Consider the following 21,878-nt stretch of genomic DNA (forward strand, 5'->3'; position numbering starts at 1 on the left):
TCACATGATTCCTTGTTCATGCCTTTATTTGTTGATAGGCCCATGCAAATGTACTTTTCTGGACCTTTCATTTATGTCAAATGTACTAGCATGTTCTTCACGTTCTTGATGAACCTGGGTTTGCTTATGAACACCCTTCTGGGTTTCCATCAGAACGTTCAGCTTTCTGATCAACATTCTGAACAACCTTCTGAACTAACTTTCTGAACTCAGATTTAGTTCATGAGTTTAAATGTCCTTTGATTTGGTATGATTTAAACCTGTTCCTGTCTTAGTAAAACACTCAAGAGCACAAGTTAAATACCAAGGAATTAATCAAAGTCCATTTAATCCTTTAATCATTTAAAGTTTATTATCTTTAAAATTAATTAGGGATTTTGCCTCAACAATCTCCCCCGTTTTGAAGATGATAAACTTATGATTTAGGATTATGGATTTTGATTATATATGAAGAATTTCAGAGCTTAAAAGAAAATTTATCTTAATGCTCCCCCTCATTTTTATAATCCATTATGAGTTTTTAGAAGTTATAAAAGCTCCCCCTCATTTTTATAATCCATAGCATAAATAAAAATATGCAGATTTGAACCAACATCAATATTCATTCATTACTTATCATTCATGAAGTACAATTATATGATGAACATGGTTCAAAAACAAAAAAGAAATTCAAAGTACATATGATCATGCAAAAATGAAGTTTTATAAGACTTCAATAACTATTGATCACTTAGCCTACTTAGGGCCTAATACTTAGAAAACTTAAGACATAATATCCTAAAGCTTCTCCCCCTTTAGCCATCTGCAAAAAGGATAGGGAGTAGGACCAGAAATGATTCAGGGAGTTGAATCCCCAGAATCTGAGGATGGTTCAGACTCAAAGACAGATGGATCATCAAAGATTGGTGGATCAATGGCCAGACCAGGAGCATGAACATTCTTAGTCCAATCAGCAAGTGCACAGACAATCTTGTGGGTTTTTGTTGAAACCTTGAGAGCCCTAACAGCTAACTTATCAGCCTTTGAAGGCTTAGCAGGTTCAACAGCATGAGAAGGTTCAGATTTCTCTCTATTGGCTGTAACAAAAGTGTTCAAAGAGTCAAACAGGGCAGACATGTTTGGAATCTTTTGAGTGGTTCTGGATTGAGGAGGTGGTGGTGTGGATGATGGAATGGTGTTTGGTGTTGGTAGAGAGGACACCAAGTATTGGCTAATTCCAGCAGTAGACCCCATAGTTGATGTTAACAAGTTCACAAACTGAGCATGTTCCATGTTCTGATCAGAGGGAACATTCTGATTAACCTGAACATTCTGATTAGGTTGAATAAGATGCTGAACTTCCATAGAGGGCAAAGATCCTGAATCCAGTGGATTTGGATCTGCTGACAGCTGCTCAGTGGGAACATTCTGATCTCCAGCTTCCTGAACATTCTGATCAATATTGTTTTGAACATTCTGATCATTTGGCTGAATGTCTTCTTCTTGAGCATCTTGAAAGATCTCATTATAGAGATCATTTGTAGTATCTTCAATGTTGAGATCAAAGTCAGAATGTGTTCCAACATTCACTTGAACTTAATCATCAACTTCCATTTGTTGATTCTCACTTCCAAGAGTGTTTGATGCCAGGATTGTAGCAACTTCCTGTGTATCATTATCAACATTCTGAGCATCTTGCTCAGTATTTTCTTCAACTCTTAAATCTCCAGAAGGTGCTTCAACTTTCTGCTGACCTTCAGCAGATTCTCCAACATTCTCAACAGCTTTCCTAGCAAGCATAGCTTCAAACTGTTGAGTGCTTGCTTCAACCAGCTCTCTTGCATGTTCAGCAATATGAGCAAATACTTCTTGAGCTGGAGTGGGTTTTCCTTTCTCATTATTGTGAGAACTTGATCCAATGACCTTCTTGGTATGCTTGTCAGACCTTTGTTTCTTTCTGACTTCTTGAACATTCTGATCATCAGTTCTTTTTACTGATTCAGTCTTTTGAGGAATGGGCATGTTGGAGGAAGTGAGGCGTAGTTGACTTATGGTTTTAGCTGTGAACTTCATGAAAGTATCCAGACTTTCTTCTCCATCCAGAGACACACCAACAGCTTTGAAGATGGGTGTCAGATGCATCCCATATGGCAAACCAGCAACTTTTTGCTTGAAGGAGAAGCATTGGTCAATCATGTATTGAATCATGATATAGCAGAGATTTAGGGGAGTCTTGTTCATAAGATGATAAAGGATGCAAAGGTCTAGGTCTGTGATTGCATCAAAGGTTCCACATCTAGGTAAGATGGTGTGCCTAATCATGTTATGAAGGATTTTGGGAGCATCTTTGAGGTTTGTGGAGGTGAAATCAAGGTTTGGTTTGGTATACTCTAGGATGAGTTGCTCACGTGTCACATCTGAGCAAGAAAACCAAGTGTTAAAGAGTTGTTTACCTTGATTGGGAATGTTCAGAATGTTTGAGAGAGAGTCTTGAGTGACTTGGAACTTTACTCCTTTGACTGTGGACTCTAGGAATTTTTCTCCTTTTTCTTCCTTGAATCTCATTGATGCATAAAACTCTTTCACCAAGTCCTCAAAGGTTGGTTCTTGTGTAGAGACAAATCCTGACCATCCTTGAGGATCTGTGAAAACTTCCAAGTTCCAGCCCTTTGTTTTGAGACTTTCAAAATCAAAGAACTTTGCTCTGCTTAATGGCCTAGCTGCCATTTTCTCCAAGTTCTGAACCTTCAAAGCAGAGGCAAGAATGGCAATGTCTTTGCCTTTTCCTCTTCTCAAGGAAGGGGCTTCTTCCTCAACATTCTCTTCTTTTCCAACTTCTTCATTTTCCAGAGATGGAGAAGCAGTTTTCTCTAGAGGCAGAGCATCAGCAGCAGTTTTCTTCCTCCTTTGGTAAACCTTCTTAGCAGTTTTAGCCATTTGAAGAAGAGTTTCACCAGTTTCTTCAGAATTTGCTTCCTCTTGAGCAATTTCTTTTCCCTTATCAGAAAGTTCTTCCTCAACTTTCTCTGTTTTGTCAGACTCGTCCTTTTCAGAGTGTGTTCCTTCCTCAGAAGCTGTTTCCTTTTCTTTCTTCTCATCATCAGAGACTAGGTCCATGTGAGAAGTGGTTGGTGTTGATGAAGATCCTCTTTTCATTCTTGTTGATCTTCTAGTAGCCTTAGGTTTTGGTTTGGCAGATTTTTTAGAAGATTTAGGTTTAGGAGAGTCAAATAGAGGAATGATCTCATCAGGAAGAATGGTATGAACAGCAGTTTCGTTGAGTGGAGAATGATCAGAGCGTTGATCAACAGCGTGTGGTGGTGATTGGGAGTGAGAGCGTGAGGTGGTTTTGGTTCTCGCCATTTTTGTTAGAAAAACAGAGTGTTGAGAATTTTTGAGAGAAAAAAGAATGTTTGAAGATGTGATGAAAGGTTTGGAGTTGGTTTAATGATTTATAGACCAACGTGTAAGAGTGGAAAGAGGAAATGAAGGAGTGTTGGCAGTTTTATTGGGAAAGATGAAAACTGAAAAGTTGTGGGAGAGAGAAAGAACTAGCCGTTTGACAAGATGGAAGGGGAGTGGTTGAAATAATTTTTAAGCTTTTGTCTAATGGACATAGCTTTAGCACAACAACCCTTAATCAAGCATTAAATGCTAGAGATTTTGAGAAGATTACTGGATTAAATCCCATGATTTCCTGCGTACAGGATTTTTACCCAGAATCTAAGATTGAATATTCTGAACCTTATGAACATTCTGACCTGAACTATCAGATGAACATTCTGATGAACATTCTGATTGTATGAACATTCTGATGAACATTCTGAACTCTTGAACATTCTGATGAATGGTCAGATTAAGATTGATCTTACTGATTTAAATCAGATAACATCAAGGGGGTAAGTTTTAGGCCCTTAGTGATTTAATGATCAATCTTTATTGGGATTTTTAATGATTTGTAATTTCTCTTTGAGAAAATTAAATCTATCCTCAACAAGGGGTTTTGTGAAAATGTCAGCTAGTTGATTTTCTGTATCAACAAAGCTTAATGCAATATTCTTTTTCTGAACATGGTCTCTAATGAAATGATGCTTAATTTCAATATGCTTAGACCTAGAATGCTGAATAGGATTTTTAGACAGATTAATTGCACTTGTATTATCACAAAAAATAGGAACATTTGTGTACCTTAATGAGTAATCTTCCAACTGATTTCTTACCCATAACATTTGAGAGCAGCAACTAGCTGCAGATACATACTCAGCTTCAGTTGTGGAGAGTGCAATGGTGTTTTGCTTTCTGCAAGACCATCCAATCAAAGCTTCTCCCAAGAATTGACAGGAGCCACTTGTACTCTTCCTCTCAACTTTGTCTCCAGCATAGTCAGCATCACAATATGCTACAAGATCAAAACTAGAACCTTTTCTATACCAAAGGCCAAGATCAGTAGTACCTACTAGATATCTAAAAATCCTTTTAACTGCAGTTAAATGATATTCTTTTGCACATGTTTGAAATCTAGCACATAATCCTACTGCAAACACTATGTCAGGTCTGCTAGCAGTCAAATATAATAATGAACCTATCATGCCTCTATATTCTTTTTCAGAAATAGATTTTCCACTCTCATCCTTATCTAAACTTGAAGATGGATGCATAGGGGTGACCATGATTTTTGCCTCATTCATTTTATATTTTTTAAGAATGTCTTTGACATACTTTTCTTGACTAATGAAAATTCCATTTGGATGTTGTTTGATTTGTAAACCAAGGAAGAAACCAAGTTCACCCATCATGCTCATCTCAAATTCACTTTGCATAAGGTTGGAAAACTCTTCACACATTTTTTCTTTGGTAGCACCAAAAATAATATCATCCACATAAACTTGAACAGTTAGTAAATCAGAGTTATGTGTTTTTCTAAAAAGTGTGGTATCAATTTTTCCTCTTGAAAAACCATTTGCAATCAAAAATGTGCTAAGTCTGTCATACCAAGCTCTAGGAGCTTGTTTAAGACCATAGAGTGCTTTAGTGAGTTTGAAAACATGATTTGGTTTTTCTTCATTTATGAAGCCAGGAGGTTGGCTTACATAAACTTCCTCATTTAAAAATCCATTTAAAAATGCACTTTTAACATCCATTTGAAAAAGTTTAATGCTTTTATGTGCAGCATATGCAAGAAGAATTCTGATGGCTTCTAACCTTGCCACTGGTGCAAAGGTCTCATCATAGTCAATACCTTCTTGTTGGTTGTAACCTTGAGCAACTAACCTTGCTTTGTTTCTGACAACCTTACCATTTTCATCAAGCTTGTTTCTGAAAACCCATCTTGTTCCAATGATGGTTTTCTCTTGATTATTTGGAACTAGGTTCCAAACTTTGTTTCTTTCAAACTGAGAAAGTTCTTCCTTCATGGCCTCAATCCAAGAGTCATCAATAATAGCTTCATTGATTGACTTGGGTTCCATTTGAGAGATCATTGCCATGTTGGCATCTTGAAAGGACAATCTGGTTCTTACACCATCAGTTGTGCTTCCAATGATTTGATCTACAGGATGATCTCCTACCATTCTCCAACTTCTGGGTGGACTTTGGAAGGTTTGATCTTGAACATTCTGATCATCTTCTTTCTCTGTTGAAGTTTCAGTGTTCTGACTGGGAACATTCTGAAGTGCTGGCACTTCTGTGTCTTCACTTTCTTTTGGTTGAGAATGTTCATCATATTCATCAAATATGACATGCATACTAATTTCAACTGTCTGGGTTTTTAGATTGTACACTCTATAACCTTTAGAAGTTGTAGAGTATCCTAAAAAGATAGCTTTATCTGATTTAGGATCAAACTTACCCAATTTTTCTTTGTTGTTCAGAATGTAGCAATAGCAGCCAAATATGTGAAAATAAGATATGCTAGGTTTAATGTTTTTCCAGAGTTCATATGGGGTTTTATTAAGAACCTTTCTTATTGAAACTCTGTTCAAAATGTAGCAAGATGTGTTAATGGCTTCTGCCCAAAAATAATTTTCAACATTAGATTCATTTAACATTGTTCTAGTCATTTCTTGCAAAGTCCTATTTTTCCTTTCAACAACTCCATTTTGTTGTGGAGTTCTTGCACAAGAAATATTATGTTTAATACCATTTTCATCAAAGAATGTTTTGAAGGATGCATTTTCAAATTCTCCTCCATGATCACTCCTAACTGTAATGATATTAGAATCTTTTTCATTTTGAACTCTTTTACAAAAGTTTTGAAATGCTTCAAAAGATTCATCTTTGTGTTTTAAAAACAGAACCCATGTAAATCTGGAAAAATCATCAACAATAACAAAACCATATCTTTTGCCTGTTAGACTTGCAGTTTGAACTAGACCAAAGAGATCAATGTGAAGAAGCTCTAAAGGTTTCTGAGTTGAAATAAGCTCAATGGTTTTAAAACTGCTTTTTACTTGTTTACCTTTAACACAAGCTTCACAGATCTTGTCCTTTTCAAAGCTAATCTTAGGCAATCCTCTAACCAGATCAAGTTGAGAAAGTTTAGCAATGGTTTTCATGCTTATATGACCAGCCCTTTTGTGCCAGATCCATTTGTCTTTTTCAAGAGACATGAAACAGGATTCAGCAGGCATATCATTTAGTTCTAAAACATACAAATTTTTTCTTCTTGATCCAGAGAAAAACAGTTTGTTAGAGGAGGTTTGTCTTATTTCACATATGTTAGGTTTAAAAATCACTTCAAATCCACTATCACACAACTGACTTATGCTAAGTAGATTGTGTTTTAAACCTTCTACATACTGAACATTTTCTATTTTAGCAGAGTTAGGCTTACCTATAGTACCTTTACCTCTGATCTTACCTTTGTCATTATTTCCAAATGTTACCAGTCCTCCATCCTTCTTTTCAAAGGTCAGAAAACAGTTCCTGTCACCTGTCATGTGCCTAGAACAACCACTATCCAGGTACCATGGCTTTGTTCTAGCACCCTGAGGCAGGACCTACATTTGACAAGATAAAAACTTTAGGTACCCATGTAATGTTGGGTCCTTGAGGGTTAGTTCTTCTAAGAGATCTTTCCTTATTGTAACATTCTGTCTTGTAGGGTCAGATTTGTTACAGTAGGAACATATCTTCTTAGCCTTCTCAGCCTTTTGTGAACTTTCTGATCTATTGAGATGAGAACGTTCTGAACTAAGATTAATCATATTTTTTCTGATAAATCTCTTCTTAGCATGACATACTGATTCATTATGTCCTGGCTTATTACAATAAGAACATTTCATTTTAATCTCAGTTTTCTTAGGTACAAAACTTTCAATGATTTTGCTAGGATTTTTAAAACCTAAACCAGATTTTTCAGCAATGTTACTTTGAGATCCCAAAATGTTTTGAAATGTTTCTGTAGATTTTATAAAACATGTAAGATCATTTTTTAATCTTTCAACTTCCTTTTTCAAAAGTTTATTTTCCTTTTGCATTTCAGAAGGTATAGATAAAATGCCTTTTTGTTTCTTGTTTAATTCTTTTTGTCTTTCTAACATTTCAAAATGGGAATCTTGCAAAACTTGTATGGTTTTTCTAGATTCATCATACTTGTTTTGAAGTGTTTCTTTTTTCTGCCTTTATCTCAGAAAGTTCTTTGATTAAAGAATGACATCTATTAGTTAAGAAGTTTGAGTCATATAAAAGACTATCTATTTTACTTTCAAGATCTTTGTAAAAAGAATCAGTTTTATAGATAATTACCTCTTCTTCATCATCTGACTGAGCCATCAATCCCATGTTGGCTTCTTCATCTTCTTGAGGTTCTGATTCTTCCAAGTCATCCCAAGTGGTCATTGCCTTCTTCTTGAAGGGAGGTTTCCTTTGCACTTTCTTGATGTCAGGACATTCACTCTTGTAGTGTCCAGTTTTGTTGCAGCCATAACAAGTGACTTGGCTTTTGTCAGCTTCAGTTCTTGTGCTGTTGTTGGTGTTTGGAAACTTCTTTCTGATCTGATTTCTTCTTAACATCATTCTTTGAATTCTTTTGGAGATTAGAGCAAGTTCATCTTCAGCTTCCTCTTCATGAACTTCTTCTAATTCTTGTGGTTCTTGCACATCATCATCAGCTACTGATGGAGTTTGCTGAGATGCTTTCAAGGCAAGTGTCTTTACCTTCTTTACTGGTTTGTCTCCTTGAAGTACAACTTCATGAGCCCTCAGTGAACCAATGAGATCTTCTAGGTTCATGGTTTTTAAATCCTTGGCCTGAGTGATTGCAGTGACCATAGGTCTCCACACACTAGGAAGACATCGTAGGATTTTTCTGATCCTATCATGAGTGGAATATGCCTTTCCAAGAGATCTCATTTCATTTACTATTGTAGTAAATCTAGCATACATCTCATCAATGGTTTCATTTTCACTCATTTCAAAGACTTCAAACTTTCTGACACCAATGTCAATTCTAGTTTCTTTGACATGAGATGTACCTTCATAATGTATTCTCAGAGTATCCCATACCTCTTTAGCATTCTTACATTCATCAACTCTTTCACTTTCTTCCATGGTTAGTGCACCTGATAAAAAGAGTCTAGCTTTAGAGTTTAACATTACCTGAGCCTTTTCATCTGTTGACCATGAACTCTTTTCTTTGACAGCTCCTTCTTTGGTTGTTGGAACAAAGTCTCCATCTGTGATGACTTGCCACATATCATTGTCTTGAGATCTGAGAAAGAGCTCCATTTTGCCTTTCCAGAAGTAGTAGTTTGAGCCATCAAAAAGAGGTGGTATGTTTGATGATCCTCCTTCAGCTATGTACTTGACTTTAGACATACTTCCTAAATCTTTTCTCTAACACTTGTTTAAGTGTTCAAACCCTTAGATCCAGGCTCTGGTGCCAATTGAAGTAGATAAAATAGTCACAAGAAAGGGGGGGTTTGAATTGTGACCCTTTAAAAATAACCTGTAACTTAAAAATAATTCTCAAGAAAATTCTTGGAATGGTTAAGTTAACTTTCTGAACTCAGAACGTTCTGAAGTTCATACACAGAAACTGATTAATGAAGTAAATGTGTTGGTGTGTGTTGTGTATACTGAAATTAAAGAGTATAAGGAAGAAAGAAAGAACACACAGAGATTTATAGAGGTTCACCCAATGTGGGCTAGTCCTCTCCTCACAATCTTGTGAGAGTTTTCCACTATGGTGCTTGAGATAACTTCTCAACTCCTGCACCTTACAAACTGTGTTCACCTGAACACTTACAACCTGTATTCTCTAAGCCTCAGCAGGCTTGCACCTTGTTGCTAAGTTACCCACTTAGACTTTTACAATTCTTGCTCAAGCTAACACTTTAGAACCCCTAAAGCTAGATCAGACTTTGTTACAATTTGTGTGAAAGTTTGAATGTGAATCAGACAAACAGAAGAAGAGAGGAAGGAAGAAGTTATCTGTGAATAAGATAACAAAGAGGGAGAAAGAAAATTGATGTACACTATAAAGAAGGTAAGAAGAAAGCCTTCAGTGATGATCAATTGAATTGCAAGAGCTTCAAACAAATTAAGTTGTTTTCTTGTATGCTTTGCAATGGTGCAAGTAATGATGAGCCTTTGATCTCTATTTATAGAGTTTTTGGGCTCATATAGCCATTGTAAGGTGACCAATGGTGTTATGCCACGTGTCCTGGGCCCCACAAGCTTTTACTTGAAAATCTGGGTGAACATTCTGACCATCAGAATGTTGTTGAGTTCCCAGGATGAACATCAGAATGTTGCTGTGTTCTTCATCAGAATGTTGGATATTCATGATGTTCTTCATCTGGGTTCATCATGGATGAATGTTGGATGAATATCTGGGCTTGCCCAGCACGTGGTATGAGATATGTATGAGTTTTATCCTCCAAAAAGTAGTCTTTCCATATGCATCCAGTTTTGCTGGAAAAGGTGGGATAAAGTACACCAAATCTGTCTTGGACTTTGTGCAGGAGAGAGAGAGAGCAGTGGATCTGCAACTTCAGGCCCATGCTTCAAAGAAATCTGCTTGTTTACAGTTCAGAGGTCAGGTTATCTCTGATGCAAGATCTCTTTTGCTTTGCTTGCTAACTTTTCACCAACTACATTGTTCATTGGCTGAAGCATGCGCAGACATGAACATTCTGACCATCAGAATGTTCCATTTGTGCTTACTTTAGGATGATTTGTAAGACTAGCTTTTAATGTAATCAATCCTAATAGTAAGGACATAACTGAAGTGCAGTGAATGCAATATCTAGGATTAAATTCACATTGAAATATTCCTAGTACTTTAATGTTCATAGTCTTGGATGAACATTAAAGATCCTTTTCACATGATTCCTTGTTCATGCCTTTATTTGTTGATAGGCCCATGCAAATGTACTTTTCTGGACCTTTCATTTATGTCAAATGTACTAGCATGTTCTTCACGTTCTTGATGAACCTGGGTTTGCTTATGAACACCCTTTTGGGTTTCCATCAGAACGTTCAGCTTTCTGATCAACATTCTGAACAACCTTCTGAACTAACTTTCTGAACTCAGATTTAGTTCATGAGTTTAAATGTCCTTTGATTTGGTATGATTTAAACATGTTCCTGTCTTAGTAAAACACTCAAGAGCACAAGTTAAATACCAAGGAATTAATCAAAGTCCATTTAATCCTTTAATCATTTAAAGTTTATTATCTTTAAAATTAATTAGGGATTTTGCCTCAACAAAATCATGTGGAACACATCACATCATTCAACACTCGCATGGCCGTCATCGGGGCCCCTGACTCTCTCAAGTGCAAACTCCTGGCGGAAACATTCAGTGATGCCTCCCTTAGTTGGTACATGAACCAGCCCAGGTTCTTTATCATTGGGTATCAAGACATGATGAGGAAACTCATCTATCAATTCTCAGCGAGCCGACACCGCAAAGTCTCCACTACCAGCCTTTTCAATGCCCGTCAGGAGTCGAATGAAACTCTGAGGAACTACCTCGCCCGTTACAACGACACCACTATTAAAGTGGTCCATCCCAACCAAGAGTTGTTCGTAGGCGCTTTTAAGAACAGGCTGCGTGTAGGACCATCCAATGAATCTTTGGCCCAGAAACCCGCAGATTCTATGGAAGAAATCATTTCAAGGGTTGAATGCTACATCAAGGGAGAGGAAAGCAACGTAGAGAAGAAAGCCAAAGATGCCAAGGAACGAGGTAACACCAGTACAGAAAAATGAAATTACCATCCACCACCAACAAAAGATAGAGGAGCTTTTAAACGACAAAACAGAAGACCTTATTACCCAGACAACTTCACTCCACTGAATGCAAGACGTGAGAGAATCTACAAAGAGGTCTACCACTCTATGCTTATCCCTATTGGTACGAAAAAACTTAAAATCAATTTGTTACAATTAATTAAACATAAAGGACCTAAATGGTACGAAAAAAACTTAAACTAACTTATCACAATTAAAAAACAGTAATTTAGCCAAAATATATAATAATGGAGAGTGTGAAGGAGTTTTAGGTCGTTCCACTTTTGACTTTGTATGTTTAGTAGATGATCATCTGTTATTAATATTAATATTATTTTCACTTTCTAAGTTAATTTGTGGAGAAAGTAGTACATAAAGAAAGTAGTACAGACATACAAAGATAAGGAAATTGATCATTTGGTTGTGGTCACCACCAGTGGAGTTTTAGGTCCACCACAGCCATATGAAATAATAACATTTGAACATCAATAAACGTGTTTAGAATTAGCAGTACTATGGCACCAACTTACCAAAATAAGTGGATACACCGAAAAGTTTCAGATGGTACCAAAGAAAAAAGGATAGAGATTTATTTAAGTAAAAGTTTAACATTAAAGCAACAGACTATCTAGAAGGGATCAATACACATGCGCAATGTTGTGTTTGATTTAACATTGAACTAATAATCTCGATTAACGCTCTCTCCTTTTTTATTTGTAGGGTGGAGAATTATTTAAGTAAAATTTTGTGGAATTATTTAAGTAAGGGTGCGTTTGTTTCAAGTTATATTCGTAGATTTCTGGGAATAAAATTATAGAAATATACAGTCTATGTTTGTTACATGTCAGATATGTGAATTAAAAAGATATATGTTAAGAGATCTATATTTTAGGGATTAATATATGTTTGTTACTCGTCAATCTCTTAAATTGGTCACAATTATTTTTAGGGATTAATTTTTTTCGCGGAAGGATATATATTTTTGTGGCCGGGACCTGGTTTTTTAACTAATTGACTTTTTTAGTCTTTAATTTAAACCAGTTGAGTCATCCACCCTCTTAGTCTTATGTAAGGATACTTTAGTAAGAAAGGGAGTCAAGGGGAAGCTATTGTGCCCATTTTGTTGGCAGGATGTTGAAAGAGAAGTTCACCTATTTATTCACAGTACAAGTAATAGCTGGCCTGGTTCTCTTCACAATTGTTGTTCATCCCACAAGCAGTACTTATCTGAATAATTGGCAGCTAGATTGACTTACATGTAATGACTCATATGCAAGCCAAATATTCAGCACCTTTGAAAAATCTGATGTGGTATAAACAATGGTATCTTCAGCAAACAAGTTTCTGATCCAATATCTCTGTGAAAAGCATTCCCTACCTCTCAACATGAGTTCGGATGTACACATAAGGAAAAACCATTAATTTTGTGTTCAAAGAAATTTATGTCATCCGAAAGTGCATTTAGTTCAATCAAGCAACCCCAAAATTATGAAATCAGACCACTCAACCATATCCCCCTGGCTGCAAGATGATCAAAAACATATTAATGTTTTATAAAGTTATCAATGACATCCATATATCCTATATCATTTAGGACTACAGAAGTTTTCTAAGCAAGGTTGAAAATGAAAACAGTTCTGTTCAAATTGTTAAATCACGTTTAAATGCTATAGCTGATGGTATGGTTAGAATAGCTAATCATTCAGCATTTAGAACTTCAACCAGGAAAATTCTCCAACTCAAATTCAACAAGCTTTATGTATTGATTTTCTTTCTATTAATTGAAATCATCTATTTGCTGTTAAACAAATCTTTCACCATATATACAACTGTCTACCACATTCTCTTATAGAGCATCAATTCAATTTTTTTTTTATTTAGATTTTTATTTTAAATCACTTTTTCTATGAGGGAAAATCAACTTTCATTCTCTCACCTGAGAATCCAAACACACAAATAAATTCGACGAAGATGTTTCAATAATAATTCAAAAATGAGTACTAATAGAATTAGAGCCACATGCCAAAACCTAGATATATCATGGGAGGTTTGTAACTTAAATTGACATCCCTATAGGATTACAAAAACTTAGCATTGGATAAAATCTATAAACTTCAGACAAAAATGGAAAACAATTGTTGCCTATACAAAGGTATGCATGCAGCATAAGAATTGGTTTGATTGACTCATTCCACTCGGTTTTTCTTCTTTCTGTTCTGATTGAAGTCATCAGTGGGTTCGTCTTCAGCAGAGAATCTCTTTACAGAGCATCCACTTTCATCACCTCTACAAGCAAAGAGATTCAAATCTTGTTCATCATATACCAGATAAATTGCTGTCTTCTTCACAATGAAACTGTTTTCAAAAACAAACATGACCTCCACTTTGTTACCAGGTTCTATGCTTGATACTACCCTCTGACCCTCTTCATCTTCAAAGGAGACTAATGCCTCACTCTTATAGAGCTGAATGGTAGCCTTTGTGTAATTTTTCACTAGCATGTTTTTAAGGCCACTTGATGTTACATCATGTGGAGTTAATGTATAGACAATGAGCATCATTGTCTTCAAGTTACGTCCTTCCACTAGGGGGACTTCAAAAGTTACAGATGAACCTTCAGAATTAAAGGTTAACCAATTTGGATAACTATCACCAGGGAGGAAATAACCACCACTCTCATTGACATCCATATTCTGTGAAGGTTCAAAATATTAACATCGATCTAGTCATTTATTCTACAGTTGGAGATATAATTTTTCTCATAAGGTAATTAATCATATTTCGATGCTACAGGGAAATATTTGCTTGGATTCATAAAACAGACAATCAGTCCAACTGAAAAACTCCATACCAATCAAAATAATAGTGAGGGAAGATAATGATAGTAACAAATTTTACCACTATAAAACAGACTTTTAGTTTATAAACTAAAAGCAGTAAATAACAATAAAATACAATGTTCTTACTTATGGGCTGAAAGTTTTTAATGTTAATTTGAAATAGGTATTTGTTCTTAATTTGAAAAACAAATGGAATCATCAGGTATGACAAAAACGATGTGCTATAAAAATATGACAATTGCAATTATTATATAAATGTAAGACGTAGAGAGTTCTATGTGAAACCTGTAAAATGATATCTTTCAGAATATTGGTGACTTGGCAATTCATTCCAATTTGAATAAATAGAGATTTCAGAGAAGTTTTTGATCCTGAAATGTGAACTCGACTGCAACCTTGAGAAGTAGAGGATGATTCTAATTCTTTAGAATTGGTAGCATATAAGGCATCCAAAATTCTTTCTGTGTCTTGAGAAAGTTGACGTTCTGAGCCACACTCAACCCAAAGACATCGAAGCCATGGAAGGTACTTGTACATAGATGCTAGGTCATGGAAACCACTATTTTAAGCATCTAGAGGAACAAGAGATGTTTGAAATGGGGATGGGAGATTATTTGTTGGTGACATCCAAGACCAAATGATCGCTGGAAACACATCATGTGAGAATCCTTCATAGCCACACAAGGAAATATATGCAATGCTTTTGGACCTTACTAATGAAAACGGCACTCTAGTTATTGCAGTGTTATTTGCAAGCAGGGTGGTTAAAGATTCCATTTGTTCCAAATCTTCTTCCAATTTGTCAATCATTAAACACCCGGAAAGAATAAGAGTGTTCAATGATTTCAACTTATAGATACTTCTTGGAAGGCTTTGAAGCTTAATACAATCTTCCAAATTTATCAGAATAATTTTATTGAGATCTTCAATATTGTGAGAAACTTCAGACAACTTTGGACAATCTGCGAGTATTAACTGTTCAAGATTAGGCATGTTTGAAAAGTCTGGGCTCTTTGTCAGATAATGAGAATGACTAAGATTGAGAATTTTCAGCTTCTCCATCCTCTGCAAGAATATAAATGTTATAAAGGAAACTTATAGATGAAACATAAAAAAATAAGAGGAGTGTTATTTGAACAAACCATTTGGTTGACAACTTACGGGACAACCATAATTTACAAGGAAAAAGTAGTATTTGCACGAAAATCAAAACAATAAAGAGATAAAGTAAAAAATAATATGAGTATGAAAGAAAAAGTTGTCACAAAAGTTGTAAAAAAAAATGGATGTTCAAATATCATTTCTCAAGAAATAAATGCAAGAAATTACAATGTATCAGTAACCTTGATAATGGAAATTAAACTATTTAATTTATTGCAACATCAGTTGTTTTTAATAGCAATATACATTGGTTTAACATGATGTATTAGTTTGAAATTTAAATTCAAAACCTATTTAACTAAATATTAAAGATTGGAATCCATGATTTCCCTTCTTTTAACTACATAAAAAAATAATACCTGGGGCTCTTCCCACACATGTTTGACATTGCTGTTTACTAACTCAATGGAAACTAAATTTTCTTGATAAAAACTCGAAGGAATGCATTTCAAAGGAAATCCATTCCAAGAAAGCCATATCAGATTTCTTGAAAGATATTCAAAGTCCCCATCAAGTTGTACACCAGCAAGTTGAAGCAGTCTGAGTTTTTTCATCTCCTTGAATGCTTTGGTACTAAAGCATTTTCCATTTGCTGTTCCCAATTTCAAAGCTAATCCCTCAACAGCTTTTGTTCCCTATGAAATATGATGGGAAAATAATTAAAATATGCACATAATAAATATTAAAGATACAAGACATAAAGTAAAAAATGTCATTAAATTGATCATGTCATTAGAGGTTGGGAAGCACAAAATGATTCATAGCTAAACTAAATATTTTCAAATCTCAATCGCACTAATGTTCGAAAGTTCTTGTGAGAATCAACAAAACATATATGAATTCTTACGGTTTGCTCTGATAATACGTCAAGCACATCCTTATTAAACCACAACCTGCTACGCTTCTCAGGCTCCTTTGGTGAATTCTCACGAATGATTTCTCTTCCCATATCTCGTACTAAATCATGCATTGCAAGTCTGTTCCTATCATCAACAGTCACAAGGCTTCGCTCAACAAGGACACTTACTCCAATCTCTGCAAAAAGTTCACTACCATTTAATATATGTATAACATCATTCCTGTCCATGCCAATAAAGAAACAAGCTATGTCAAGGAATATATCTTTCTCGGTGTCATCACTTAGAGCATCGTAGCTTATTCTTAACTTCTTTTGTACTTGATCATTAGGAATTCTTTTGAGTTTTTCTAATGCACACTTCCACTCTTCGACCCCCATATCAAACAAATACGATCCAAGGACTTCCAGAGCCAGTGGCAATCCCCCAGAATACTCAACTACATTTTTTGAAATTCCAGCAAAATCTTCTGTTGGACTTGCTTGATTGAATGCATGCCAACTAAAGAGCTCCATTGATTCTCTTTCATCCATTATTTTCATTTTGTAAACTTGGTCAACTCTATTACCTCTAAGTATTTTCATATTTCTAGTTGTAATGATTATTCTGCTCCCTGAACCAAGCCATATACTCCTTCCACACAAAGCATTCAGTTGGTCAAATGTATTCACATCATCAAGTACTAGAAGTACTCTTTTATAGAAGAGTCTATCCTTTAGTATACTTTTCCCTGACTCAATGTTTTGTATCTTAGTTTTCCTTTCTCCGCAAATATCAAAGAGAATTTGCTTTTGTAAAGAAATCGGTCCAACATTTTGCTCCCAAACTTCCCTAACATTTTCAAGGAAGCTCCTACCCTCAAAATTGCGACCAATTTCATTGTAAATGGCTTTGGCTAAGGTTGTTTTACCAATACCTCCCATACCCCAGATCCCTAGTAGCAGAACATCATTTGAACGTTGAATGTCTAGCAATTGAATCACATCTTGTACTCGAGATTCGAGTCCCACTGGATTATCAGCAATGAACAAGTCTCCCTTGTGAAGCACACGTGTAACATTTTCCACAATGTCCTTGATTGCCTCACTTTCATTCCTAGAGAACGTGGGCCAAGGAAAAGTTGAAGATACAAATACAATTAAAAAGGAACAAAGGAGTGTTTCTGAACATTAAAAACATAAAATAAGAAATCTGTTTTAAACATTAAAATATAATTTGCAGTAGTTACACTATTTTAATTTATGTAAGTTATTTATTATTTGCACTCTTTGAATAGAAAGTAATTAAACTTTATGTTAAATGAACTCCATCCTGGTATCCATCGAAAGGGGACCCATTGTAATTAGGAGTTTGGTTGGTATATATTTTGAAAGAGCCATGCTATATCTTGCGAGATATTTCTCGCGAATTTTTCACGATTGCAGCCATTTTGCTATACATTTAAATTTTTATCAAAATGAAAAAAGAGGTTTGGATAAAAAGTAACCGATTGTCACATGCTACCCACAACTGATGCAAACTATTCAACGCTGGATTCTTCTTGTCATTTTGTGATATTAAGTTGCCAAAGTAATGTGTTGGAAAATGAGATTACCAGATAAGAAAAAATAGTAGCTTTATAGTGAAATACTTTGATAAATGTTTAGTGAAGAAGAGGAAATGGATGGTGAGGTTGAAGAGAGATGAAAATTAAAAATTAAAATAAAGAAAATGGAACAGAGAAGTTTTGGACAAGAGAGATCACATGTGCAGATAGAAGCAATGCTACATCGTGATGCTTCGGGATAAAAATCTTCGCTATATTTAGCATTTTTCATTTTGAAAAGTCAGATCGTTCTTTGCTAAAGCTAGTTAACCACTAGGTTTAAGCAAGTCCAATTTTTTGTGTTTTGGTCAAGAAAGCAAGTCCAACTTAGTTCCACAATCAAAAGTATATAATGGTTGAATTAGTCAAATTACCTAAAATTTAGAACTACACATCCTGCAAGGCCAGCTGCCTCTTTAAGCGCAACTCTCCATATCCGCTCCGATTTCAGCAGCTTATCTTTCTCCAAGAAACTTTGAAACCGCTCCGATTTCAGCTGCTTATCTTCCTCCTTCACCTCTGAAATCTTATTAAAGAGACTTTGAAATGATTTTCCAAACATACCAGTTTGGTGACGTACTTCAGATGGATCTACATCATAGAACACTGGCAAAACTACCTGCCCTATGGTTTTACGGCACTCCATTATTTTCACCAACTCATTTAGACACCATTGCGAATCTGCATAATTTCTTGAAAAAACAATCACAGAGATTTGAGACTTTTCAATTGTTTGCAGAAGTGATATTGAAATTGGTTCTCCTCTCTGAAGCGAATCGTCATCCCTAAAAACATTAATTCCAGCATTTTGAAGAGAAGCATAGAGATGTGAAGTGAAGGAAGAACGGGTATCTTCCCCTCTAAAACTTAAGAACACGTCATGAATCCTTACCGGTTTTGGCCTATTACGCCGTGGCGGAGACTCTGATAAAAAAGAGAGAAATCAATAAAAATGTGTGGCTTCAAAATAAAATATATTAATGTAATATAAGTAAAAGAGAATAGTGTATTCACCTCCTTCCTGAGTTAGCCATGGCCATTTAATGGTAGACTTAGGAGGATATCTAGAATCTGAAATTCTCTTCCACCTTTCCATTTCCTCCATTTCCACAGGGGTGGGGTAATGGAAAGATCTTGACACCTTCGCTGTCGCCCTCCGTTTCCATCTTAATATTCTGCGAAGAGTGATCCCAGGTAGTGAATCCAGTGAAGGGGAAACCACCTTACCACCACCACTCTCGCCACTCAAATGATCCACCACAAACACCTGCTCTCCGGGTGCAGAAACAGAGGTCTTTGAAATATATTCACCGTCTGTTACCGGTGGTGGCGATGGGGAACGTTTAAAGTTGTATGATAAAGATGAGGAAGGTTTTTTGTTCTCCATTATTTTTTTTTTGGATCTGATAATGGCGGAAAAGTATGAATGAAATGGTGAGAGTGAGACCTTTCTAACAACGGAGTAAAAATCCAAAAAGGTATTAAAAATAAGGCTAAAGTGCAACTTTGGCCCCCTATCTTTCAAAAGGTTGCGATTTTGGTCCCCCAAGTATGAAAACTACAATTTTGGCCCCTTAACTTTTAGTCCCTTTGCAACTTTGATCCTTTTGATCAATTTTGACCTGGTCAACGCATGCGTGGCAGACCACGTGTGTAATTACTAATTTTTTTAAAAATTAAAATGCCACATAATCATTTCCAAATTAAATAAATTAAAAAAATTAAAAAAATCAGAAAAAATAATAAAAAATTGAGAGTGAGAAGCAAGCAGCTGTGGACATCATAATCTCCACTCCAAAATATCTAATTCTTCTTTTGACTATTTTTGAAGTAGTCCCTCCAATTCTATTTATAAAGAAATATTTGACTTTGTAAATTTATTGGATAATTGATATATCTGGTCTATATTACTCCTTAAGTCTTAAATAAAGAGAAAAATATTTTTTTAGATTCATTGAATAAATAATATAATTAATTACTTATTTATTGAATAAATCTAAAAAAAGAAATTTTTTTATATTTAAAATTGAAAGAAAGTATAAACCAGCAACCTATGGAATTTTTTTTAGTTTATACATGTAATTTATGATGTTAAGGCTTTTCCAAAGACGACTAATGATTACATACTTACAAGAAGAGTTAATGGATATTTTGTCAAAAAAAAGAAGCTAATGGATACATGTGGTCCACTCAAAAAAATAATGGAGAGTGACAAGCAGTTGGCGGTACGTGCGAACTTAAAGTAGTCAGGTTTAGTGTCTTGGGTCAACATTTGCGGTGGACATCATAATCTCAACTTCAAAAATGCTACCTTAGTTCAACTTTGATTATCAATCTTTTTTTGGTTTGGTGTGGTGTCCGGAATTTGAACATTGCACCTTCAATATATTATGCATTGTTCTTATATCAACTGAGTTAAATTCACGGGGGCTGATTATCTATCTACTAATACTATTCTTTCAACTAAAAAACTAGTCTACTGATACTATATTAAAATTAATGTTCAACAATTTTACTAATCTATCGTCAATTTTTTAAGGGTTAATAGGCATTTACCCCCCTGTAATATAGGCCACTTTCGGTTTTGCCCCTTGTAAATTTTTATTTTTGGATTCGGTCCTTGTAAAAAAAATTTGTTTTGGAAAACCCCCCTAGGGCAGCTGACTGTATATTTTTGCTGATGTGGCATGTTGCGTCACCTTTGTCGGATGACGTGGCGCGCTGACTATATAATTTTTTTATTTTTTATTTTTTTATGGGGTACACGTGCCATTTATGATTTTTTTTAAAAAAATTAAAAAAATTATTAAAAAAAATTTAAAAAACGAAAAAATATTACAAAAAAATGAAATAAATTCTTGAAAAATAAAAATATTAATAAAAATGATTAAAAAAACGAAAATAATTATGGAAAAATTAATAAAAATGAAAAAATCTAGAAAATTTAGTAAAAAAAATCTGGAATAATTTAAAAAAATGAAAAAAATTCATATTTCCATATTATTTTCGATAGCGGAAAAAATTAAAAATTCTGAAAAAATGAAAACAATTCATATTTTTTTTCGAAAGTAAGAAGTTTTATTTATAAAAAAATGAAAAATTCAGGAACTCAAAATATTTTGAAATTTATAAATATAATAAGAATAGAATTAAACATGAAAGTTCAGATTTTTCTTTCGAAATTTAAAAGTTTGTTTTTTTTTATTTTTTATAAAAAAAATCAAAATATTGGAAAGTATTTTCATAATTAAAAAACCATAACATTAGATCATGATGAGTATAATTAAGGGCTTGTTATTCAATAGTATAACATGACTTATATACCGGTGTCAATCAATATCAATTGTATCCTGTTATTCATCTAGATTATATTTTCGAATAAAATAAAATTCTAGAAATTAATTTTCAAAATCAAAATAATTATATAATAATATATTTTCAATTTTTTATAATTTTAATTTGATTCAGATTTTTTTAATTTTTTTGAAATTTTGATATATATTAATTTTTTATATTTCTCCAGATTTTTATTATTAAATTTTCTAGATTTTACCAGATTTTTTAAATTTTCCCAGATTTTTTTATTAAATTTTCTTGATTATTTCATTATTTTTCATTATACCAGATTTTTTTAATTAAATTTTCCATAATTATTTTTGTTTTTTAAGTTTTTTTAATCATTTTTATTAATTTTTCCGTTCTTTTTTTTATCTTTTCATTATTTTTCATTTTTCCAGAATTTTTTTAATTTTAAAAAAAATATAAATGCCACGTGTACCCCATATAAAAAATAAAAAAATAATTATACAGTCAGCGCGCCACGTCATCCGACAAAGGTGACGCAGCATGCTACATCAGCAAAAATGTACAGTCAGCTGGGCTAGGGGGGTTTTCCAAAACAAAAAATTTTTACAAGGACCGAATCCAATTTTTTTTTACAGGGGGCAAAACCAAAAGTGATCTATATTACAGAGAGGTAAAGGCCTATTAACCCATTTTTTAATGTTGGGAGTTTGTGTCGCCTCTGGGGCTACCCCAGCAGTTTCAGGCGTTTACTGGGTTAGGAGGGGGGAGGAAAGTTAGGTTAGGTCTGCTTCTTGTTTGGCATGCTGTTATTTGGACCATTTGGGCGTCCCGGAACGACGACCGGATTTTTGCTGGTGGTTTACTCCGTGAGGAGCCTGTGGTGGATAGAGTTAAACTCTTAGCTTGGAAGTG

General features: G+C 34.6%; 2 protein-coding genes and 2 pseudogenes across 3 annotated transcripts; 1 reads left to right on the forward strand and 3 right to left on the reverse strand.

The window, feature by feature from the left end:
• Positions 1-837: 837 nt before the first annotated feature.
• LOC146913492 (uncharacterized) lies at positions 838-3,342 on the reverse strand. Its single transcript, XM_085720934.1, has 2 exons — positions 1,608-3,342; positions 838-1,526 (listed from the first exon to the last, which is right to left on the reverse strand). Exons 1-2 carry the CDS (start codon positions 3,340-3,342, stop codon positions 838-840), a joined length of 2,424 nt encoding a protein of 807 aa, XP_085577060.1.
• A 566-nt stretch (positions 3,343-3,908) lies between these two features.
• Positions 3,909-8,796, reverse strand: LOC146913493 (uncharacterized; annotated as a pseudogene).
• Positions 8,797-10,728: 1,932 nt separating this feature from the next.
• On the forward strand, positions 10,729-11,196 carry LOC146913494 (uncharacterized). The gene has a single exon (XM_085720935.1). It carries the CDS (start codon positions 10,729-10,731, stop codon positions 11,194-11,196), a length of 468 nt encoding a protein of 155 aa, XP_085577061.1.
• A 2,004-nt stretch (positions 11,197-13,200) lies between these two features.
• LOC146913495 (disease resistance protein RPV1-like) lies at positions 13,201-19,128 on the reverse strand (annotated as a pseudogene). The gene is made up of 6 exons (XR_015013608.1): positions 18,675-19,128; positions 18,035-18,584; positions 16,066-17,170; positions 15,578-15,853; positions 14,343-15,122; positions 13,201-13,910 (listed from the first exon to the last, which is right to left on the reverse strand). The product of XR_015013608.1 is annotated as a disease resistance protein RPV1-like (transcript).
• Between the last annotated feature and the right edge of the window lie 2,750 nt (positions 19,129-21,878).

The sequence above is a fragment of the Medicago sativa genome, chromosome 6 (assembly GCF_051527215.1).
Source record: "Medicago sativa cultivar Bolivia chromosome 6, Bolivia_mono, whole genome shotgun sequence".
Classification (NCBI taxonomy): Eukaryota; Viridiplantae; Streptophyta; class Magnoliopsida; order Fabales; family Fabaceae; genus Medicago; species Medicago sativa.

Excerpts from the sequence above, each read along its gene's own strand:
- LOC146913494 (XM_085720935.1), top strand. The coding sequence starts at position 10,729 with ATGGCCGTCATCGGGGCCCCTGACTCTCTCAAGTGCAAACTCCTGGCG.
- LOC146913492 (XM_085720934.1), bottom strand. The coding sequence starts at position 3,342 with ATGGCGAGAACCAAAACCACCTCACGCTCTCACTCCCAATCACCACCA. Across the intron at positions 1,527-1,607 it reads GGCATCAAACACTCTTGGAA|ATACTACAAATGATCTCTAT; the intron begins GTGAGAATCAAC and ends TCAACATTGAAG.